The 20,436-nt window shown below is 45.8% G+C and overlaps 1 protein-coding gene across 1 annotated transcript in view; it reads right to left on the bottom strand.

Annotated features, from left to right (window-relative positions):
- B4GALNT3 (beta-1,4-N-acetyl-galactosaminyltransferase 3) overlaps positions 1-10,298 on the bottom strand; it is a gene marked incomplete at both ends in the record, with an annotated part of 85,054 nt that extends 74,756 nt beyond the window's left edge. The window contains one exon of the mRNA XM_084255389.1: positions 10,130-10,298. Within this exon, the coding sequence (XP_084111515.1) occupies positions 10,130-10,298 (169 nt within the window). The remainder of the gene's footprint in view (positions 1-10,129) is intronic.
- Between the last annotated feature and the right edge of the window lie 10,138 nt (positions 10,299-20,436).

Below are 20,436 nucleotides of genomic sequence, written 5' to 3'. Positions count from 1 at the left end.
GCTAGACAATGCAAGAATAACCAGCTAGACAATGCAAGCATAACTCCGTTTAGACAAAGACATGGGGTAAAACTCTTAGACAAAGACATGGGATAACAACTCTTCCCTTGATCTGTTTCTCATCTGTAGTAAAAAGGCTGGGTCTCTGAATTTTGGGACTCTATGCATCCACAAGACAGGCTGGGCAATAGCCACAGGCCTGCAAGGCCTCAGTCTCCCTCACTTATTTTTATCAGTAGTGTTGGTATACCCTGAGTTTTATGGAATTTTCCTTGCATTTTGTCATTTTCCTTGCATTTTTGTCATTGTTTCCAATGACAGTGATTCAGGCTTCAAGATCTGTCAGCAAATTCCAAGCACTGGATACTCTTTTGATGCATAAGGTGGTAAGAAATTGTTCATTAATGTCATTCAATTTTTCAATACCTAAAAAAGCTAGAGGACCAAAAAAAGGTCAGGAAATGACATCAGTTTTTTTCATCTAGAATTCTTGTTTAAGGTTTTCCAGAATCCAGCATCTGGTTATCACTACTAATTATACTTTATTTTTTTTTCAATCTATCTAAGTCAGAGTAGTAAGATTACACAATTGTTAATTTTTTCTTCATACTTTTATATACATATGTCATAACATATGTATTGATTTCTTATCCCTTGATTTGGTTCAGAAAAAACTAAAATGACTTACAAAGACCATGGAATATAAAGTGACCTATATTAAAAGTAGCTGTTGGGAGGAAAAAGGAAATAAAGTGGCATAAAATTGACACCAAATTGTAGATCATAAAATCTTTGCAGATCATAAAATTTTTTTCCAAATGAACCAAAAACTGAATTCTAATGCTTTCTAGTACCCAACACAAAGGGAGAACCCTGAGCAGGTTACACAATTCACGTGGCCAGTAAAAATGTAAACTAACTGCTCCCGAGAAGTATAGCCATTTCTAACAAGACCAGGACAAACATTTCTGGACGGTTCCCATACAGAGCGCAAGTGGTGGTTCTAAAACCTATTCTAGCAGCAGTTCCACAGAGACTTTCACGGGGGCTGTATCTCAAAGCATTTTGATGCATGAACTTCTTTGACCACTCCTTAAGTTATATCAGTTGCACCAAATACCTAAAGCATAAAAAAATCATTTACAAGGTTCATTGTGGCCCAGAAAAAACAGCTGTCATCTGGTATTATAAACGCATTGTTTTTATAATCACAAAGAAATATTTAAAAAACAAATCACAAACTGTGTGATTCCATTCATATGAAGTATAAAAATAGGCTAAATTAATCTATACCAATTGTAGTGATTGAAAGGGAACTTGAGGGGGCTGCTGAGATGCTGGGGATGTTCTGTTTCTTCATCAGATTGCTTGTTACATGGCTATGCTTAGTTTGTGGAGTTTCGAACTGTGCACTTACATGTATACTTATGAACACATAGAGGAAGTGTGAGATACTTAGTTGAGAAGTTTAAATAAAAACCAGGAACCACTAGGTGATTTCTTAGCATAGAAATAGATTAGGACTAAAATATCATAAGAATAAAAGAAAATTTTGCTTATCTCTAGCATTTAAAGCAGCGCTGGTGAGAACCTATGAGCCTGTAAAAATTTAAAGATCAATCTGTCATGCTTGGCTTGGAATATATAACATATTCAGCCAAACACCCTTCATGTACACAATCCAAACTATTCACACCTCTTCCAGTTTTTTTGTTTTTGTTTTTTTTATATTAGCTAACATATAAGACTATTATCACCAGATCAAAGAACAGTTGACTAAAAGCTAAAAATGTTATGTTGGCATAGTTTAGACCTCTCCATCCTTAGATAAGGAAAAGGGTTTGTGGAAAATAAAAGGGTAGATTTCAAGACTGGGGGAACTTGGTAAAAGAACTCGACAGCAAGTGGCCAATGCCAAGAACAGGCTCTAGGCCCCCTTCCAAAGCAAACTCTGCTATGGCGGCTGTTCTGCTCTGCTCCATAAAGCTCCACACTAGAGGGCAAGCCCAGGCTCCGTGGCCTGGAAAATTACTGCAGTGCCACTACCAAGGCTCCAAAAATCAGCACCGAAGCAGTTGCTTCAGAAGACCTGGTGCTGCAAAACAGCTATAACCACACTGGGTGTCTGAAGAACTCCCCAGACAGGGAACAGTAGGCAGAACAGCAGCCTCCAGGGGGCAATTGGGATTTTAGTCAGACTGAGGGTCCCAGCTGATGTTGAGGGTTGAGAGAGTAAACTGTGCTGCTCCCCACTTCTGAACAGGGACCAACAAGAGCAGCAAAAGAGGCGTCAGGTCTGGGAAAGATCTCTGATTATCACAAACTGCATTCCTGCTACAGGCAGCCCTGAGGTTCAAAGAAAACACCCTTGTAATAAAAAGCACTGAAGGACTAATTCTAATCTTTTGCATTTGTGCTTAAATGTCATTATTATTTATATGTATTAGGAACAAGAATAAGAATTCCTATGTTCTATTCTTGGATTGGTCACTGATAAAGCATCTGCCAATGGAAAATAGGAGGTATTTGGAAATTTAGAGTTTACCAACCCTAACCAGAAGGTATTGACTTGAGTTCCTATTAGGTACCCAGAATTGAAAAATGACTTGAAGATATCTGCAGCAGCCTGGTGATCCGAATGGCAGCATAGAGATGAGCATAATATAAGCAAAAGCACAAGAAGCAGAGATTGCATGGCAAAGAGGGGCAGGGCAGCGTGCGATGGGGCCTGAGACCACAAGGAACACACCAGCAGTTGAACTTCCTATCTCCACTTGCCCCTGCTCTGAATTTCAACTCTAAACCACACTATCCCTGCTCTGCCCACACATTTGTCTCATTTGTTTCTCCCTCTCTCCCAGACTGCATCTCAGATTACTGCCATGCCCTGAGCTACCTCTGTTACTGGAGGGTTTGTATCCTTTCCAAATCAGAATGGCTGTGGTGACCCCGGGAGCTGAAGCGCCTGTCTGACATCTGTGGGTGCACCTCCCTAACCCATACAGACCAATGAAAACCACAAGGACCAACCAGATAGATGTTACAGTGTTAAGGCAGTGAAAGTGGATTAATTTCACTTGAGAACACTGGAGGTCAGCTTGTAACCCTGGCACTTTAAAGGGGACAGACAGACACACAAAAAGGCTGGTATACCCCATCACTCAGCAAACTCCATGACCAAAGGTGATCTCCTGGCTCCAACACCTATGTGGTCCTAGGAGTTGGTCAATTATACAGCAAAGACTTAGAAACCATTTAGTCCAGTTCTTTGCCCTCCGGCAGGATTTAGCTAATCTAATCTGAACAAATGGGTATAACTTGTTAAAACCTGCCAGAATGGAGAGTCTTTAACTTCCAGATAATAGCCTGTTCCCAGGGTTGCTTTTCAGCCAGTACACACTGGTACAGTGGGACCAACTATAAAAATAGTGAAACACTTATGGAGGTGTAAGTATACAATGACTGCTCCATGCCCTCTGAATGCCCCACTACCACCCTGACCTGTGCCCAGGAGCACCTCATGATCCAACAGTTAGTTAACAGGCTAATGCCAGCCACAGTGAAACCTTCCTTTCAGATCCCTGTTCCAGCACCGCCACACTTTGGTATGAAATTACTGTTGAATAGTAGTACTATCCTCATCTGTTCCACTCTGCATGCTACCATATTCTAAAGCTTTCAACTGCTTTCTTTTATCATTATTTAATTATTTTCATAATACACACCATCTGATATTCTCCTTCACACCCTCTGCTCCACCAAACCCAGATGTCCAACATTCCAAAACACTAACTTTTCCCTGATTCTTGGCCTTTTGTAAGCTGATATTTCTTCCTGGAATAGCCTTCTCTTTCTGTATCCACTCAAATCTGACTTCTGGAGATCTACTGGAATGCCGCCACTTCCATGAAACACTAGTTGAAAAAGCTATGCCCCATCTGTAAGAGTCACAGTAATATTTAGGTTCTAGGAGCCTCCATGGTGGTACAGGGGTTAAAGACACAGCACTATCAGGCTATCACCAACCCACTGCAGCATGAGTTAGATCTCTGGCTGGCCAGGGAGCTGACCCACATGATGCAGCAGACCTCTCCTGTCTCGCCCTCTGCTCCCCTCAGCAGTGTATTTCATCTGATCTGCCTGTTCTGCGCCCCACTGTCTCTGGTGACCCCTCTCACTCCTGCACCTCTGGCCTACACCCCAGTTCTTATATGCATAAATAAAATAAATCTATTTTTTTAAAGATTTATTTATTTATTTATTTATTTATGCAAGCACTGGGTACAGTCAGAGGCGCGGGAGGGCGAGAGGATTCACCAGAGCCAGAGTGGGGAGCAGAGCAGGCAGAAGGACCGAAGTACACTGCTGAGGGGAGCAGCGGGCGGCTGGAGAGGTCTGCGTGCCATGTGGGACCCTCCTCTGGTGGCCGGGGAGCAGCCGGGGATCGAACTGGTGCTGCAGAGGCTGCAGGCAGCTTCACAACCCAGCGCTCAACCGCTGCGCCACCAGGGGAGGCCAATAAAATAAATCTTTAAAAAAAATTTAGGTTCTACATTTGTAAAACTTAATGTCTTTTTTATATTATGATTATAATATGCAACTGAACTCTCCTCCACCTAGAGAAAAAGCTGTGAGGGCAGAAACCATAAAACTTAGTCATCATCGTATCCAAGTGACCTAACACCAGGCCTTGCTCAAGGTGTATGCTAAATAAATATCTGTGTAAAAAAAGCAAATGAACACCTCTAATTCTTTTGTCCAGAGGAAACATTTTCTTTTTTTTTTTAAAGATTTATTTATGCATACTAGAACTGAGGTGAAGGCCAGAGATGTGGGGGGTGAGAGGATTCACCAGAGACAAAGTGGGGAGCAGAACAGGCAGATCTACTGCAATACACTGCTGAGGGGAGCAGTGGGCGAGAGAGGAGAGGTCTGCTGCACCATGTGAGTCAGCTCCCAGGCCAGCCAGGGATCTAACTCATGCTGTGGTGGCTGGAATAGCCTGGTAGAGCTGTATCTTTAACCCCTGCACTACCAGGAAGGCCTCAAGAGGAAACATTTTCTAACCGAATGATTTGGATTGCTTTCTCTGAAGTTACTCCAATTGTGGCTGTCTTTTTCTACGTATGGAGCCCAAATTGCACATCCTCCATTTCTTAAACTACTAGGTTGTTCCATGAAGATGAAGCAGGAAGCATGCTCCCCTGTCATTACTTTGCCACCCTGGAGGTTGTGACTGCCATCTCTCCATATACTTCCTCTAGTGCCAGGTCAACATACCAGTCACACAAGGACTAGAGACACACGGACCAATGGAACCAAATAGAAAATCCAAAAATAAACCCACAGATTTATGGTCAACTAATCTTTGACAAAGGAGCAGAGAATATATGCTGGAGCAAAGAAAGTTTGTTCAATAAATGGTGCTGGGAAAACTGGGTCGCTACATGCAAAAGAATGAAGCTTGACTACTACCTCACACCATGCACAAAAACCAACTCAAAATGGATTAAAGAACTAGACATAAGACCTGAAACCATAAAATACATAGAAGGAAATACAGGCGAAACACTACATGACATGCACATCAAAGACATCTTTACAGACACATCACCCAAAGCAGTGATAGTGAAGGCAAAGATAAACAGCTGGGACTACATCAAATTAAAGAGCTTCTGCACAGCAAAAGAGACAATAACCAAAACAAAGAGAAACCCCAGCGACTGGGAGAACATTTTTGCACCCAACACAAATGATAAAGGACTGATCACAAAAATCTACAAAGAGCTGATGAGACTCAACAAAAACAAAGAAAATAATCCACTCAAAAAATGGGCAGAAGAACTAAAAAGAAACTTCTCCAAAGAGGAAATGCAAACGGCCAACAGGCATATGAAAAATGTTCAACATCACTTGTCATCAGGGAAATGCAAATCAAAACTACTATGAGATACCATCTTACACCAGTGAGAATGGCACATATTAAAAAAACGAGCAACAACAAATGTTGACGAGGTTGTGGAGAAAAAGGAACTCTCCTGCACTGCTGGTGGGAGTGCAAACTGGTCCAACCACTATGGAGAGCTGTGTGGAGATTTCTTGACCTACTAAAGAAAGAGCTTCCATATGATCCAGCAATTCCACTCCTAGGTATTTACCCAAAGGACACAGAAACATCAATTCCAAAGGGCACCTGCACCCCTATGTTTATAGCAGCACTGTTTACAATAGCTAAGCTTTGGAAACAACCCAAATGCCCCAAAATAGATGACTGGATCAAGAAGATGTGGTACATACACACCATGGAATATTACTCAGCAATCAAAAAAGATAAACACATGCAGTTTGCAGCTACATGGATGGCGCTGGAAGGGATCATGCTCAGTGAAATAAGCCAGAAAGAAAAAAAAAAATACCGATGGTCTCACTCATAGCAGGAACTGAGAAAACCTAAATAAGGGACCAGGAAAAAGGCTAATTAATACAAATAAAAATCAAAATCAACAAGCAACTATAAACCAGAGACACACCACGGGGGGTGGAGGGGGAGGTGACAGGGAGCCCCCCGGGGGGAGGAGGGAAGGGGAGAGGAAGGACTAGGGTCAAAATAAGTGGGGGTGCAATTGTATGGGGAATATAACCAAAATGATTATGCATACATTGTGCAAAAATGAAAAATGATGTAAGAATTATATAAAATAAAATATTAATTAAAAAAAGATTCTTGGGAATGGAGGCTGGCCTTACAGATGACAGGAAAGCTGAATTGGCAGAGATGGCTAGAGGGAGAGGGGGCAGGGTAGGTTGTAAGGAAGCAGAGCCAAAATGAGGCTCTGGCTGCTGTGGTCAAGGCCACGGGTACAGTGCTGGGAGGGGAAGTTTTACTCCCCTGTTGGTGTGCCAGGGTATAGAGACAGAAATGCTAGCAACCCCCTTCCTACCTTTATTTCCTAATTCCTTTTTCCCTGCTCTCCCTCCCAGGTAATAAGCCCTGACTGGGAGTAAGACCTGCAGGACAAAAAGAGAGAACTTTGATACAAGATGTCTGGGTTTCTCAAAAACAAAGAAGATGGCACACCAGCAGCCAGAAAAAAGTCTCTTTCTCAATTTCATTCCCAAAGGGAATTAAGAGTAGGATATGGCGGGACATTCCAGTGTGGAAAGTCACCTTCAGGGCACAGGGGTTATGTGGTTCTAAGAGCCGGAGAAGAGGACACAGACCATCCATCAGTGCCCAGGACGCTTGTTAAAGACTTGAACTCTTATTAAAAATGAAGGTTAGAGAAACAGAAAGCCAATTCTGGAATAGGAAACTGGGAACATTTTTCTGGAGAAGGGTCAGTTTGGAAAAGGAAATAAAGAATAAGGAAACCCAGTCAGAGAGTTAAGATTCATCCAGGAGGGAAACCAAACAGCCCCAGACCTGATGGCTAAGGATGAGACGGTCAACAGGAAAGAGGGGTGGGGAACTAGGGGATGAGATAATGATTATGGCAAACTGGTTGCTGTCTCTTAGAGAAATCACACTTGAGGTGAAGTGCTGGGGTGTGAAGAAAATCAGTGGTCACTGATTTCAGGGTAACAAAGTGACTGCTCTCTTCTGTTACTCATTTGCACAGAGGATACCAGTGCTACCACATTAATGGTAATGACTCCGAGAAGGGGTGTTCCGTCCAGGACCCCCCACCTGTATGTACTACAACCAATCTCACTTAATTGGAACTACCTATGAGAGGCCATGCATGGAAAATTCATTTTGTCTTTCTGAGGGAAGAACAAAGCTCAGAGGAGGCAAGTCTTAGCTATAGGAAGGTGGATTTTCATCATCAGAAGAGAGAATTCCCCTACTTAGAGTTGTGGAGCAAAGCCTGACCTGAGCTTTCCTTGGGATGTGCTGGGCTCTGTGGCCCTGGACACGCTCCAGCAGAAACAGAAAAACTTATAAGATGACAGAATTCAGAAAAGAATTAGAAATAAAAAGGGAAAAATGATTCCACAAAACTAAAACCAACAGGCAATCACATAATCTTAGTATCCAGACTGAAAGGGACCTTGGAGATGTTTTAGTCCAGCCTTCTAATTCTACCTGAGAAGCTGCCATTTTCCATTTGATTCCCTGACTAGTCAGTGGCAGAACTAGGACTGGAACCCCAGTCTCCCAGCTCACAGCCAGAATTATTTCAAGAGTGAGAGGCTCAGACATAAATATACATCTCTACCCTGAACCAGCTTAATTACTGACCCTAGTAATTCCCTCCCTTTGGCCACAGGAGGAGGCAAAGCACCACGCCCAACTCTGGGTACAGCAGTTGACAGAAGACACGTCACAGCGTCTTCAAATCAGCAATTTCTTCAGCCATTCCTTCTGCCTTTCCTGAAAGGGAAACTGGAAGTCTTGAGAGACAATGTGCTAGAACAATGAAGCCCCACCCATCAGGTTGGGAAGGGCACCTGTAGTTCTGAGAATGTCTTCCCTCCTTTTTCCAGCTATTACACTGTCCTTTTACAGTCCCTGACACTTTCAGCGAACGATTTGGTTAGCCAAAGCGAGTATCACCTCCGAAAGCCATGCCTATTAGAGTAAGAAGAGAGAGACCATTCCCTCCCATTTTCCTACGAGGAAAGTGAGGCACAGAAAAGTGAAGTGACTTTGGCTAAGTTAAAAAATAGCAGTGGGGGGAGCCTCCTTGGTGGCGCAAGGGGTTAAGACGCAGAGCAGACAATGAAGCTGTCCGCAGCCTCTGCAGTGTGAGTTTGATCCCCGCCTGACAGGGAGCAACCCACAGGGTACAGCAGACCTCTCCTGACTGGCCCGCCCGCTGCTCCCCTCAGCAGTGTACTTTGGTCAATCTGCCTGTTCTGTTCCCCGCTCTGTCTCTGGTGAATCCTCTCACCCCCACATCTCTGGCCTGTACGCCTGGTCTTGTATGCATAAATAAATAAAATAGCAGTAGGATCTACAGATTGCCTGGTCCACTGTCTCCTTCAGCAGGGTCTGGGAAGTTCAGTCGAATTGTTAGGGGGAAAAGGATGTCCTAAAGCTAATCCCATACAGGCCTTGTGGACTCCACCCCCACCCCAGGCCAAAGCCAAAGACACTGGGAACTCCAAATCCCATCACCACCAAAGGGAAGGTGGCTGGGACCTGAGGGTGGGGTTCAGCAGCCAGGTTGGTATAAAGCCAAACACGTGGGCTTTGGAGGGGTCCCCCATTTTGGCTCTCCGCCAGCTCGCAGCTCCCGCCAGCTCTGAGAGTGACTTTGGGTTTCCAGGTCGTCGGATCGGGTAGGACGCATTAAAGACTTTATTTCCCTATTTTTTCCCTGAGTTGTACATTTTCCTTCTTTCCTTTTCCCTTGTAAATAAACCTTTTATTAACCTTTTGTGTGTGTCTGTAGTGGAGTATTAATAAGTCCCTTGTAAGCGCGCGGGTGAGGACGCACAGCCAGGAACCCGTTCAATATCGGGGCTGCCCTATAACAGACTCTGCAAGGTCTCCAGGGAGGGCTTCAGGCAACTTTGCCAGAGAGGTGGTCAAGACAGAGCGGGACGGCCCCGCGAGGAGGTGGGAGACTTGGAGGAAGTGGAGGGGCTGGGAGGGGAGTGGCGTAAGGGAAGTTGGAGGAGGGCAGGAGAGGTGGCTTTCGGAGGTATTGTGAAAATTAAGAATCCCGAGGAAACGCGGCGAGCCTGGCGCAGGCAAAGTTTGAGGGGCGCTGCTGGAGCGCGCGGCCTCGGTGGAGACCGCGGGGGGCCTCTCGGACGCACACCCCGAGCCAGCGCGAGCCAGCGCTGGGGAGCTGCGAGGCTGGCGCGGTTGGAGGCGCCCGGTGGCGAGGGCGCAGCGCCTCCCGGCCCGCCGCCCTCGCAGGGAGGGAGCGCGCAACCCCGAGGATGCCCAGGACCCGCGTAACGCAGCCGGCGGGCCCGACACTGGAACTCGGCACTTGCCCCCAGTAACTCCCCGCACCCCCCTTCTCTCCCCGAGTAAGCAGTGGGGCGGCGCCGGGCACCTGGAGAGGAAAGCGAGTTGAAATCGGGTCCGGGGATGAGAGGCGGGTCCCCCAAAGCGGGCGCCGCCGTGCAGCCTCCTCCCACGCCCGCCCCCGCCCACCCCCGCCCGACTTACTCCGGTTCAGAGGGCTCCCGCCGACCTGTGCCGAAGCCACCAGCTCCAGATAAAGGGTCCAGATCCCCAAGAACACCAGGGCGACAAAGAGCAGCAGCCGGAAGCGCCTCCGCAGCAGCTTGACCGGGCGCAGGAGCAGCCGGAGCAGCGCGGCCCGGGGGCTCCCCATGGCGGTGCGCCCGGGCGGCCGCCGCCAGCGCGGTCTGCTCCCCACCCAGTCCCGGCCCCCCCGGCGGGCCCAGCGTCCCGGGCGCACGGAGTCCCAGACCCAGCCCAGCTTTCAGGGCTGCGCCGAGACCGTCTCGCCCAGCCGTTCTCCAGCGGGGCGCCGGCTCATGCTCCGCGCAAGGGGCCCCCCCACGGCACGGGCTCCTCGCGTCCACTCTCGGGTCCCTGTCCAGGAGCAGAGCCCGGCTCCGCCTTCCGCGAGGGTCCTCCGCGCCCGGCTCTCCTCTCCACGCCTCTCCGCGCCGCAGGATTGCAGGCTTCCTTCCCTCGCTCCCTCCCTCCCTCCCTCCGCCGTGCTCGCGGCCACAGCCCGCGAGGAGGTGTCCCTAGGTGCGCGCCCGCCCTCCGCGCCTCTCGCCTGCTGGGGCTGCGGCTCCGTCTCCCCGCTCCGGGCGGCAGCGCAGCCCCACCTGTCCCGCCCCCGGCGAGGCCCCGCCCCGGGGCACAGGTGGGCTCCGCCCCTTATGCGCGCTCGCAGGAGCCGAGAGTCCTTCTCCTCCCCTTGGGGCTGGTCAGGTGCCTGACACTGCTGCTCCCAAGCACCACTGAGATAAAAGCTGGTAGACTGGCACAGGGTGCGAGTGGGGGCGTGGGGGGGAGGGAGGACCCACCGGCGGGGCGCTGGGGGGATGGAGTCGCATTGGGGTGATGCAGAGACCTTGGCTTCAGGGCCTACTCCCTACTTTAAGTAACAGGAGTAGACCTAACATTAGGAGGCCCCAATTTTTCCTCTTCTAGTTCGGATTCGAAAACCCTTCCTGTCCTCCACCTCAACTCCAGGAGACACTGGGGAAGTTAGGGATCCTCCACGGGGAACCCCAAGTTGTTTTTCCCAGACAAGGATAGAATAGCTGTTGGGAAGTGTAGATGTTGGAGGGTTCCGAAGAACCCTTTTTTTAAGGGAAAGAAAGTCTTTCCTGGAGTTGAAAAGAAGGAGATAAACTGAATTCCCATTCTCTGCTTCCAGGCAGGTAATTATCTGCCTTTATTATTTTTAAATTAGATAACTTTGTTCTCTAATTTAAATGAGATAATTGAGGAGCACAGGAGCAGAGTGAATTACCTGAGTAATCCAGTGGGTTATACTGCAGTTTTCTTTTCCACTCCTGGGGGGTACTGGCCAGAAGATTATGAAAAAAGTGAAGGGGGGGTCTCCCTGGTGGCTCAAGGGGTTAAGACACAGCACTATCAAGCTACCAGCAGCCACTGCAGCACTAGTTCTATCCCCAGTCAGGGAGCAGCCCACATGGTGCAGCAGACCTCTCCTGACTTGCCGGCTGCTCCCCTCAGCAGTGTATTTCAATCTGCCTGTTCTGTTCCCCACTGTGTTTCTGGAGAATCCTCTCTCTCTCTTTCTCTCTCTCTCTCTCTCTCTCTCACACACACACACACACACACACACACACACACACCCCTTTGGCTTGCACCCCAATTATTCTGTGCATAAATAAATCTTAAAAAAAGAAAAAGAAAAAAGTGAAGGACAATGAAAAAAGCATTTTGGACATTTTAAATCAAATGAATAATATGCAAATACTGTTCAAAAAAGAGGTTGGCAGAACTCAGTGCTATCTTTCCCCTTCTCTCTGCTACCACTTTAGCTAAATGCTCAAGGGTCTCTCCTGGACTATTGTGACTTTCCTAACTAGCCCCTCAGGCTCTGGTCTCCCCACCACAGCCCTGTCATGCTCTCCATTGCCATCACATTGTCTTTATAAAATGCTTTTACACGTACACACACCAGGTCAAAAACATTTAATAGCTTCCCAATGCTCACTGTTCAAATGCAAACTGAATCTGGAGCTCCAAGGCCTTCCAAACGTTTTTTCCCGTTTTTTCCGACTTTGACTGAATGAAACTGCTACAGCTAGCGTGAGTTTATTCACTGCCCTCCCACACGTTTCCTCTTCCAGTTGGTCAAATTTGACCCTTTTTTCAAGGTCCACTTCAGTTCTAGGAAGCTTTCTTGGATGAGGCCCATCCTGAGCAAACATCTCCTGGGCCTGCGTGATACTACGGATAGTCTGCTGCACCCACTGACCTGTACAGCCTTCCAGTGTTAAGTCCTGTTTCCCCAACTTCACTGAGAGCTTCAAAAGTGGGAATTTTGCATCTTCAGTATGTGGCACAGTATCCGTTTAACACTCAGCAATGTTCGAGAATGAAGGGAGCACTTGGAAGGAATGTTCCCCAGAAATTCCAGTGTTGTTCTTAGCGAAAGGTGACTCTGAAGGACAATTCTCTATTAATAGCCCCAGGGCAATGCTTCTGTGAAGTTCCAAAGCACAGATGTGTGTATGTTCCTCTTTTCAGAAGCAGACAGTAACAAGTCATGTGTAGCCTGGCTTTGGTGTGTGAGAAGTGACCAAATAATCTCTGTAAATAAAGTCTCTTTCATGGGCACCCACCAGAGTAGTGTAAACTATTTGAATAATAAAATGCTCATACTATTTAATAAGCTATAAATAAGTAACTTAGGTGAAATATAAAATGGCGTTACCTATGTCAAAGCACAAGCCCACCTTGGAAAGTAAATCAGATAACACCCAAATGGATTCACAGACACAGTGATAAGGGCAGCACCCCAGGGGAAGGCCCTAAGTGGACTTCTCAGAACCTTATCTGAACAACCAGACACGTTAACCCTGGGCAGACAAGACTCCGAAGAAAATATAAAAACAAAGCTGGACACTAAGCAAACTGCAGACACATATGTTCCATTGTACCCACTGATCTTCTGTGTTCCCTTATGCCCATGCAGATCCTCACTCTCCTCTTACTTCAGAAGCTTCTCTGCTATTCAAATGTATTTCGTGAAGAGATCGCGGTAGTGGAAATTCTGAAGATAAATCAGTGAGGATCTTTGGACCCTCACTAATTCATTGTCTTAGACTGAGAACTGAGAGAACTGAGTACCTCTGAGAGATTTCCTAAGAGAGAAAGAACAGTGCTGAAGCTATCCCCAGGCGCCTGTGTCATGCCAAATGCTTGGCAAACATTCATTTGTTTTATCTCTTTCAATTCATGTAAATCATTCATACCTGAAGTTGTAGGTTTCACAGATTCCATTTTATAGATAATTAATGGGCTCAGAAACGTTAAACAACTTGCTCAAGATCAAATAAGTGACTAGTATCTTAAATGGAACTTACCCTTTGTAATTTCAGAATCACTGATTTTTTTTTTTTTTCTTTCCTTTGAACATGTTGCTCCCCTGGAAGTTTCCCTAGAGGAATATATATTCACCGTGGAAACTCTGAGCTCACTCTCAGCACATCCATAACTCACCCAGCCACATGATAATTCTTACCCTCCTCATTGCCCCCCCTCTCATTAATGCTGCCTTCTCTGCTCTCAACTGAAGAGATTTTTTTTACCTATCCCTTCCTACCATGAGTCCATCTTTTACAAAATCTTTCTGTAGAGTTTGCTACTGTGGAGGCCAATCCCAGGAGAAAGAGGAAACCCTCATTGTTATTGACCGCTTCTCTTGAGTTTGAAGGCAATTGACCCCTTCTGTCAAGCTGATCAGAAAAAATTTTTTCTTTTTTTAAGATTTATTTTTATTTATGCATACAAGAAGTGGAGTGTAGGCCAGAGGTACAGGGAGGTGAGAGGATTCACCAGAGACAGAGTGGGGAGCAGAACAGGCAGATCTACTGAAATACACTGCTGAGGGGAGTAGTGGGCGAGTCAGGAGAGGTCTGCCTCACCATATGGGTTAGCTCCCTGACTGGGGATTGAACTCATGCTGCAGTGGCTGCTGGTAGCTTGATAGAACTGAGACTTCAACCCCTGGACCACCAGGGAGGCCCTAATCAGAAGAATTTTATGAGCTTAGTTCCAAGTTCCACGCCTTAGTTTCTCCAATATTCCTCATTAATTTGCACACTAAACTGGGAAATGGATGAATATTTACCATTCCAAAGAAGAATATGTGCAAGATTGCATCATGGAAATTCAAAGGAACCAGATGAAGAGTCAAGGACAAGATGAAAAGAGGGTAGAGATGTTATGCTGAAGGGCCAGACCAAAGCTCATTGGCTAGGAGACATCCCAGACAATTCACATGCTGAGAGCTGTGAATTCATCTCTGTCCTAAGAAAATGAGGGATTTGTTTGTTTGTTTGTTTGTTTTTTGTGGGACCCTCACAGGGCGGCTGGGGAACAGGCGGCGGGCAGCCTCGCAGCCCAGTGCTCAACCGCTGCACCACCAGGGGAGGCCCAGAAAATGAGTTTTTTGATACAGTTCTTGAACTGAGACTTGACCCAGACCAGAAAGATCTACTATATGCCTTGAAGCTTGAGTTTGGCCTCTGTTGCTGAGTCTTGCTTCCCTTCCCAGTCTGCGATGTGAATACCTCCAATAGCATTCAACTCCCTTTCCTTCTTTCTTCCCCCCAGGGAAGAAAGGAGCACCAGCAAAGTCAACAATCATCCTACTCAAAAAAAAAAATTACCTTTGGGCCTCCCTGGTGGTGCAGGGATTAAGTCTCAGCGCTATCAAGCTTCCATAGCCGCTGCAGCCTGCGTTTGATCCTGGCCAGGGAACTGACCCACATGGCACAGCAGACCTCTCCTGTCTTGCCTGCTGCTCCCCTCAGCAGTGCATCTCAGGAGATCCGCATGTTCTGCTCCCCACTCTGTCTCTGGTGAATCCACTCACCCTCACACCTCTGGCCTGCACCTCAGTTCTTATATGCAAAAATAAATCTTTAAAAAAATTACCTTTGACTGGTGGACTTTTCAAAATGAGTAATATCAGTGATTTCCCTTCATTCAAATTTGTTTCATTGCTAGGAAACTTACTAGAGAAAGGGTGAATAGCACTCCCGGTTGCTTACTAGGTAGAGCTAAAACAGGCTCAAGGAGCCTTTCCTGAAACTCCACCTTCTCTCTGACCACTAACCCCAACTAGAAAGATGCTCTCTCCTTTTTGCATCTTGCAACCTGTTGTTACTACAGATAATGGTCAGGGGTTTAGTAGCTGAAGCTAAGGCATAACAAGCCATGACCAAGTGGTTTCTTCCTCACTGCCAATTCCTGGTACATGTCTGATGACAAGGGGCTCTGTGATTCATCAGGGCTCCAAGGCATGGCCCAGAGTGCCTGACCTTTGAGTAAACTCTTGGTGCTTCTGTCTTTTCTTCCAAGGACACGTCCACATTAGGAACGCACACAGGTGTGCACTTATTCACTACCCTTTGGGAGGCTGCATGATGGTGGACTTGGCCGCTTTCTTGTATGCTTTAGCCTTTCTGGTATCTATCACTTTCTGCAACATCTAAGGTGTTTTCAGCATTTCCAGAATAAACTGTAAAACGTCTAAGCCTCTGGACAAAGTTGGTTTCCTGCCACTATTCTATCATCCTGGAGAAAAGAAAGTCTCATATCCATCTTCTATTTCTGACTTCACAATTCTCCAGTTTCAAACAGGCCTTGTCAATGATCACATGTGTTCTGTTCTGTAATCTATCCTCCTATACCATCCAGTCCAGAAATCATTCCACAAACACTGTACTAGTGGAAAATGTTCCTACTCCCTATTCACATGAGGCTCTGCCTTCTCTAAAACTCAGTCAGTTAAAGATGCCTTGCCCTACGCAGCAGACCTCTCCTGACTCGCCCACTGCTCCCCTCAGCTGTGTATTTCCGTCTATCTGCCTGTTCTGTTCCCCACTCTGTCTCTGGTGAATCCTCTCCCCCCCCCCCGCACCTCTGGCCTGTACCCCAGTTCTTGTATGCATAAATAAATCCTTGAAAAAAAGATGCCTTGCCCTAATAAAGCAGAAATGGGGCGAAGGGCCTTCCTTCTCTTATCTTAAACACAACTGATCCCCTCACCTGCTGGGAATTCTTCATACAACCCAGGCAAGTGGACAACATGTTGTGTTAACCTACCCTATGGCTTTGCTTGGGAAGAACAATGATTCTAAAGGCCAGTCCATGTGCAGAGTGCCACAAAGCAGCTCAAGTGCTCAAACCCCAGACAGACTTTCTGAAAACCTTCTTTGTCTAAGTTCATAGGTCCAGGCTATAAACTCTGATGAGAGAACCCCAGCCATGCCACTTAACACTCAATCACTGTGGCATCTCAGCAGCATGTCTCGGTTTCCAGACAGTGATGCTGGGCACTGATGAGAGTCAGAACTCTTGGTTTCAGGTTTCTCAGGCTTGTTATCTAAGGACCGGCTGCTTGGGATTTGATCAGGGCTGGTTTGGGAAGAGGCAGATGCCGTCTTTTCCCCAGAACAGACTACTCTTTGAGCTCTGCCGCCACCCGGACTGGGGATGGAAGAAAGAAAACAAAAATCCCCACTGTATGTGGTTCTCCGGAATTTAACTTGGCCCTGGAGAGGGAAAATTCAAGAGCAACATTGCTCTTCTACCCTCAACGCCCTCTGCAGGTAGCAACCCCTATAAAGCTGGGGCTCACTGGATTGTGAAAGGGAAAAGAGAGAGGACATGAACAATTTCTGACTCCTTCAAAGGTAGGGGAAGCTTCCATCTCCTTCCTAAGTTAACATTAAGTGCCAAGTCAGAGAGTCTGATTTAAAGCCAGTTTGCAAGAATTATTTAACATAGAACATTTTCATCTGGCTAAATTATGAAGAAAGAGGTGCTCTAGTTTAGTGATTGGCGACAAGGACACTCACTGAAACTAGTCACGCTGTGTGTGGCACTGGAAGGTGGTCAAGCCAGGCATTTGGCATAAAAAACATTTTTGGAGAAAATGAAATGCTAAACTCTTCCTAAACTTTTCTATTGCCCAGAAGCTTCTAGAACATCATCTGCCTTGACAGAGAATCTGCTCCTCAATCAGGCATCTTACCCTCAAAAGAGAGGTGTCAGTGCAGGTCAGTGAGACATTGGCACGGGAAAAACCCTGCTTTCCATTGTAGCAGGCTTTTTTAGGACACAGCTCCTCCTCTCAATTTTCCTTCAGAGTGTTTATAAATCAGCCTTCAAATAAGTCTCTGAATAATTTTTCTTATCCAGGTCAGCTACCCTTTATTAAACCCTTCTGAATCCCACTGTTATCTTGACTTTCTAGAAGGAATATTTTCTTTCATATGTTTTTCCTTATAGTCCATACTTTTCTCCAGTGAGATTACTCCTGCTTTTAGAGAGCTCTAGGAAAAGAAACCCCCAAAACACTCTCACCATTAGTAGCTGGGGCCATGGAAAAGCAAATGGGCAGTGAAAACCAGCCAAGCTAGAATCCTAGGGCCATCATAGTGATGGCACAGGCAGAAAAGGAGCAGGTGAGCCCAGCAGATACAAAGAACGAGAGGAGGGAAGAGATACAGCAGGTGTGGACAGGGCAGTACCCTCCACGCCAAGGCCCAGGAGGAGAGTCTAGAAGGCCAGGTGTGACACACAAGGAACACAGGGAGGAATTCACAATGGGTCTGGTCAGACAGAGTTGAGGTAAAATACAAGCTTTCCCTCCCTCCCATCCTAAAGTCGAAATTTCTGATTTAGTATGATTTGGTAGGTTATTTTTGGGTCTGGGAATGCTAAAAATTTTTTCAATATAAATTAATGGTAATAGCATTCCCAGACTCCAAAACTAACCTACCAAAAGCAGAGAACATATGGGGAAAGAAGAGTTTTATGAGGTCATTCTTGGGGGGAGGAGTTCATTGCTTTGACATGAAGCCAGAAATAGAACACAGCTTTTGCACACAGAGAACATAGCTATTTTCTGCAGAAGCTCACTGGGTGCAGGCCTGGCCTGGGCAGTGATCAACGAGATGGGGAATCACTTTAACTTAAATAAGCTCCAGACAGATCAGCTCAATCATGACTCATTATTCAGCTTTGGCCAAATGATACCTCATAGAAATTTCTACAACAATACTACATTAGACTCATTCAGATTCTAGGTCCATCTATTTAATATTTAATTACCTCTTTCCAAACATCAAGGCCAGGTTGCCAAGTAAGAGGCTCTGGACTAGTCAATGTAGCAATATCAAAATTGTACTAATTTAAGATTAGTACGATGTTGTTAAACTTGTTATTATTATTTAGTGGGTATACAGTTGTGAGTCAAAAGAGGAAGAAAATGTCACAAAACCAACACAAGGTCAATCAGAAATGTTGTGGTCCAAATTGGAGTTATTGGGATGAAAACTGCAGGCTAATCATGTTGAAATGGAAACTAAGGAAACTGGACAAAATATGCACAGGTCACTCACTTATAGCCATAGGTGAATCTACAATTATCTAAAATAAATAGATGTGGGTGAACTGATATAGCAAGCATATTATTTCATAATAAATATTTGTCCAAATTAAAACACACAAACATATTGAGCACACCAACTTGAAATGCCTGTAACACAATAACCAAAATGCCAGTATCAATGGGTGTCTATTTCTCAGCTATATATTCTCTGCCATTGTTAGGTCTGTTCATATGTCAAAACAGCACAATTAATTAAAAAAAATGAGTGATTGGCATGGTATTTATTACTTGTTATATTTTATTTTTATTTTACTTTTTTATTATTAATGGTTCAGTTTTTAAAAAAGATTTATTTATTTATGCATACAAAAGCTGGGGTGTAAGCCAGAGGTGTGGGGGGTGAAAGGACTCACCAGAGTCAGAGTGGGGAGCAGAACAGGTGGATCCACTGAAATACACTGCTGAGGGGAGCAGCAGGCAAGACAGGAGAGGTCTGCTGCACCATGTGGGTAGCTCCCTGTCTAGGAATTGAACTTGTGCTGCAGAGGCTATGGATAGCTTTAGAGTGCTGAGACTTAACCCCTTGTGCCACCAGGGAGGACCTGTTAATGCTTCAGTTTTTAATAAGAGCCCAGGAAACAATGCAGAAGCAGTGCCAAGATCTGCAAACAAAAATAATAATCGCTGCCACTTGGAGGCCAACCTCCCGGAAGGCTGATATAGCAAAGGCTGGGGGATTCTCAGTGTCAGCTTTACTCTACACACCTGCATCTACTGCAGATATGATATCATCATCTGGTGCCTCTCCTACCTCCCTCAAAAAAATTGCATGATTTCTAAAATGAGGGCTGTCCTACACACAATAACAGGGGTATACTGTGATGTCACCCTAAACAGGAAGTGAATAATTCCTCTAGGAGTCCAAGTTGTGTTCACACTTGCTCTTCGTAGGGCTAACTTGAAATTAAGCTACCAGTCAGTCCAAGAGTGGAATCCAGTCTGGGAGTTTTGACACATTATGTTATAGTGTAGACACTATCTAAAACTGTTTTCAAGGGCCTCCCTGGTGGCACAAAGGGTTAAGCACAGCACTATGAAGCTATCTGCAGTGCAGCCTCAAGGATGGTGAGTGCAGTTCAAGGATGGTGAGGGAGCTGCTCACATGGTGCAGCAGACCTTTTCCATCTCGCCTGCTGCTCCCCTCAGCAGTGTATTTCAGTCTGCCACGCACCTCTGGCCTGTACCCTAGTTCTTGTATGCATATATAAATAAATCTTTAAAAAAAAAAAAACCTACTTTCAAGACATTTTTCTTGCAGTGTCTCCCTTGACTTAGGAGCCAAACCTCCCCTCCATCAGCACCTCTTCACCTGCCTTTTTTCCCCTGCTATTTTCTGCCTATTCTAGATTCATTTTGGCTCTGTGCCCTTAGTTACTTGGGAAGTTAGGGGGGCAGATGGAGCAAACTGTGATTTGCTGCAGTCCTACACATTTTTCATCAACAGTCAATTCCATTCAGTAAATCCTTCATCAAGATGAGGTTTGCTAAACCTTAGCAATGGTCATTATACACGTGGCTCCCCAAGCCAGATACTTTGGAATTCGAGAATGATCCTTAACTCTTCGTTAGCACCCACCCATCACAAAGAAATGATGTCCATTCTACTAAATGTTTCTCAAATCTGTCCCTGCCTCTCCTTCCCAGTGTCTCCCTTTTAGCTCAGACCCTGAATTTCTCTCCTGGATAAGGACCGTGCCATCTCCTGTCTTCTGTTCCTGTATGCAGAGAGTGGTGACAGTACAATCTGCTCTGTTGCAAATATTGCAGTAAATCTTGTAACCCAACAAGTGTGGTGTGGGTGGAGAGGCAGTGAGAATCATAAGAC

Source organism: Talpa europaea, assembly GCF_964194135.1.
Source record: "Talpa europaea genome assembly, chromosome: 15".
NCBI classification, from domain to species: Eukaryota; Metazoa; Chordata; class Mammalia; order Eulipotyphla; family Talpidae; genus Talpa; species Talpa europaea.
The sequence above is the reverse complement of the archived record's forward strand: the minus strand, read 5'-3'. Positions and strand labels throughout refer to the sequence as shown.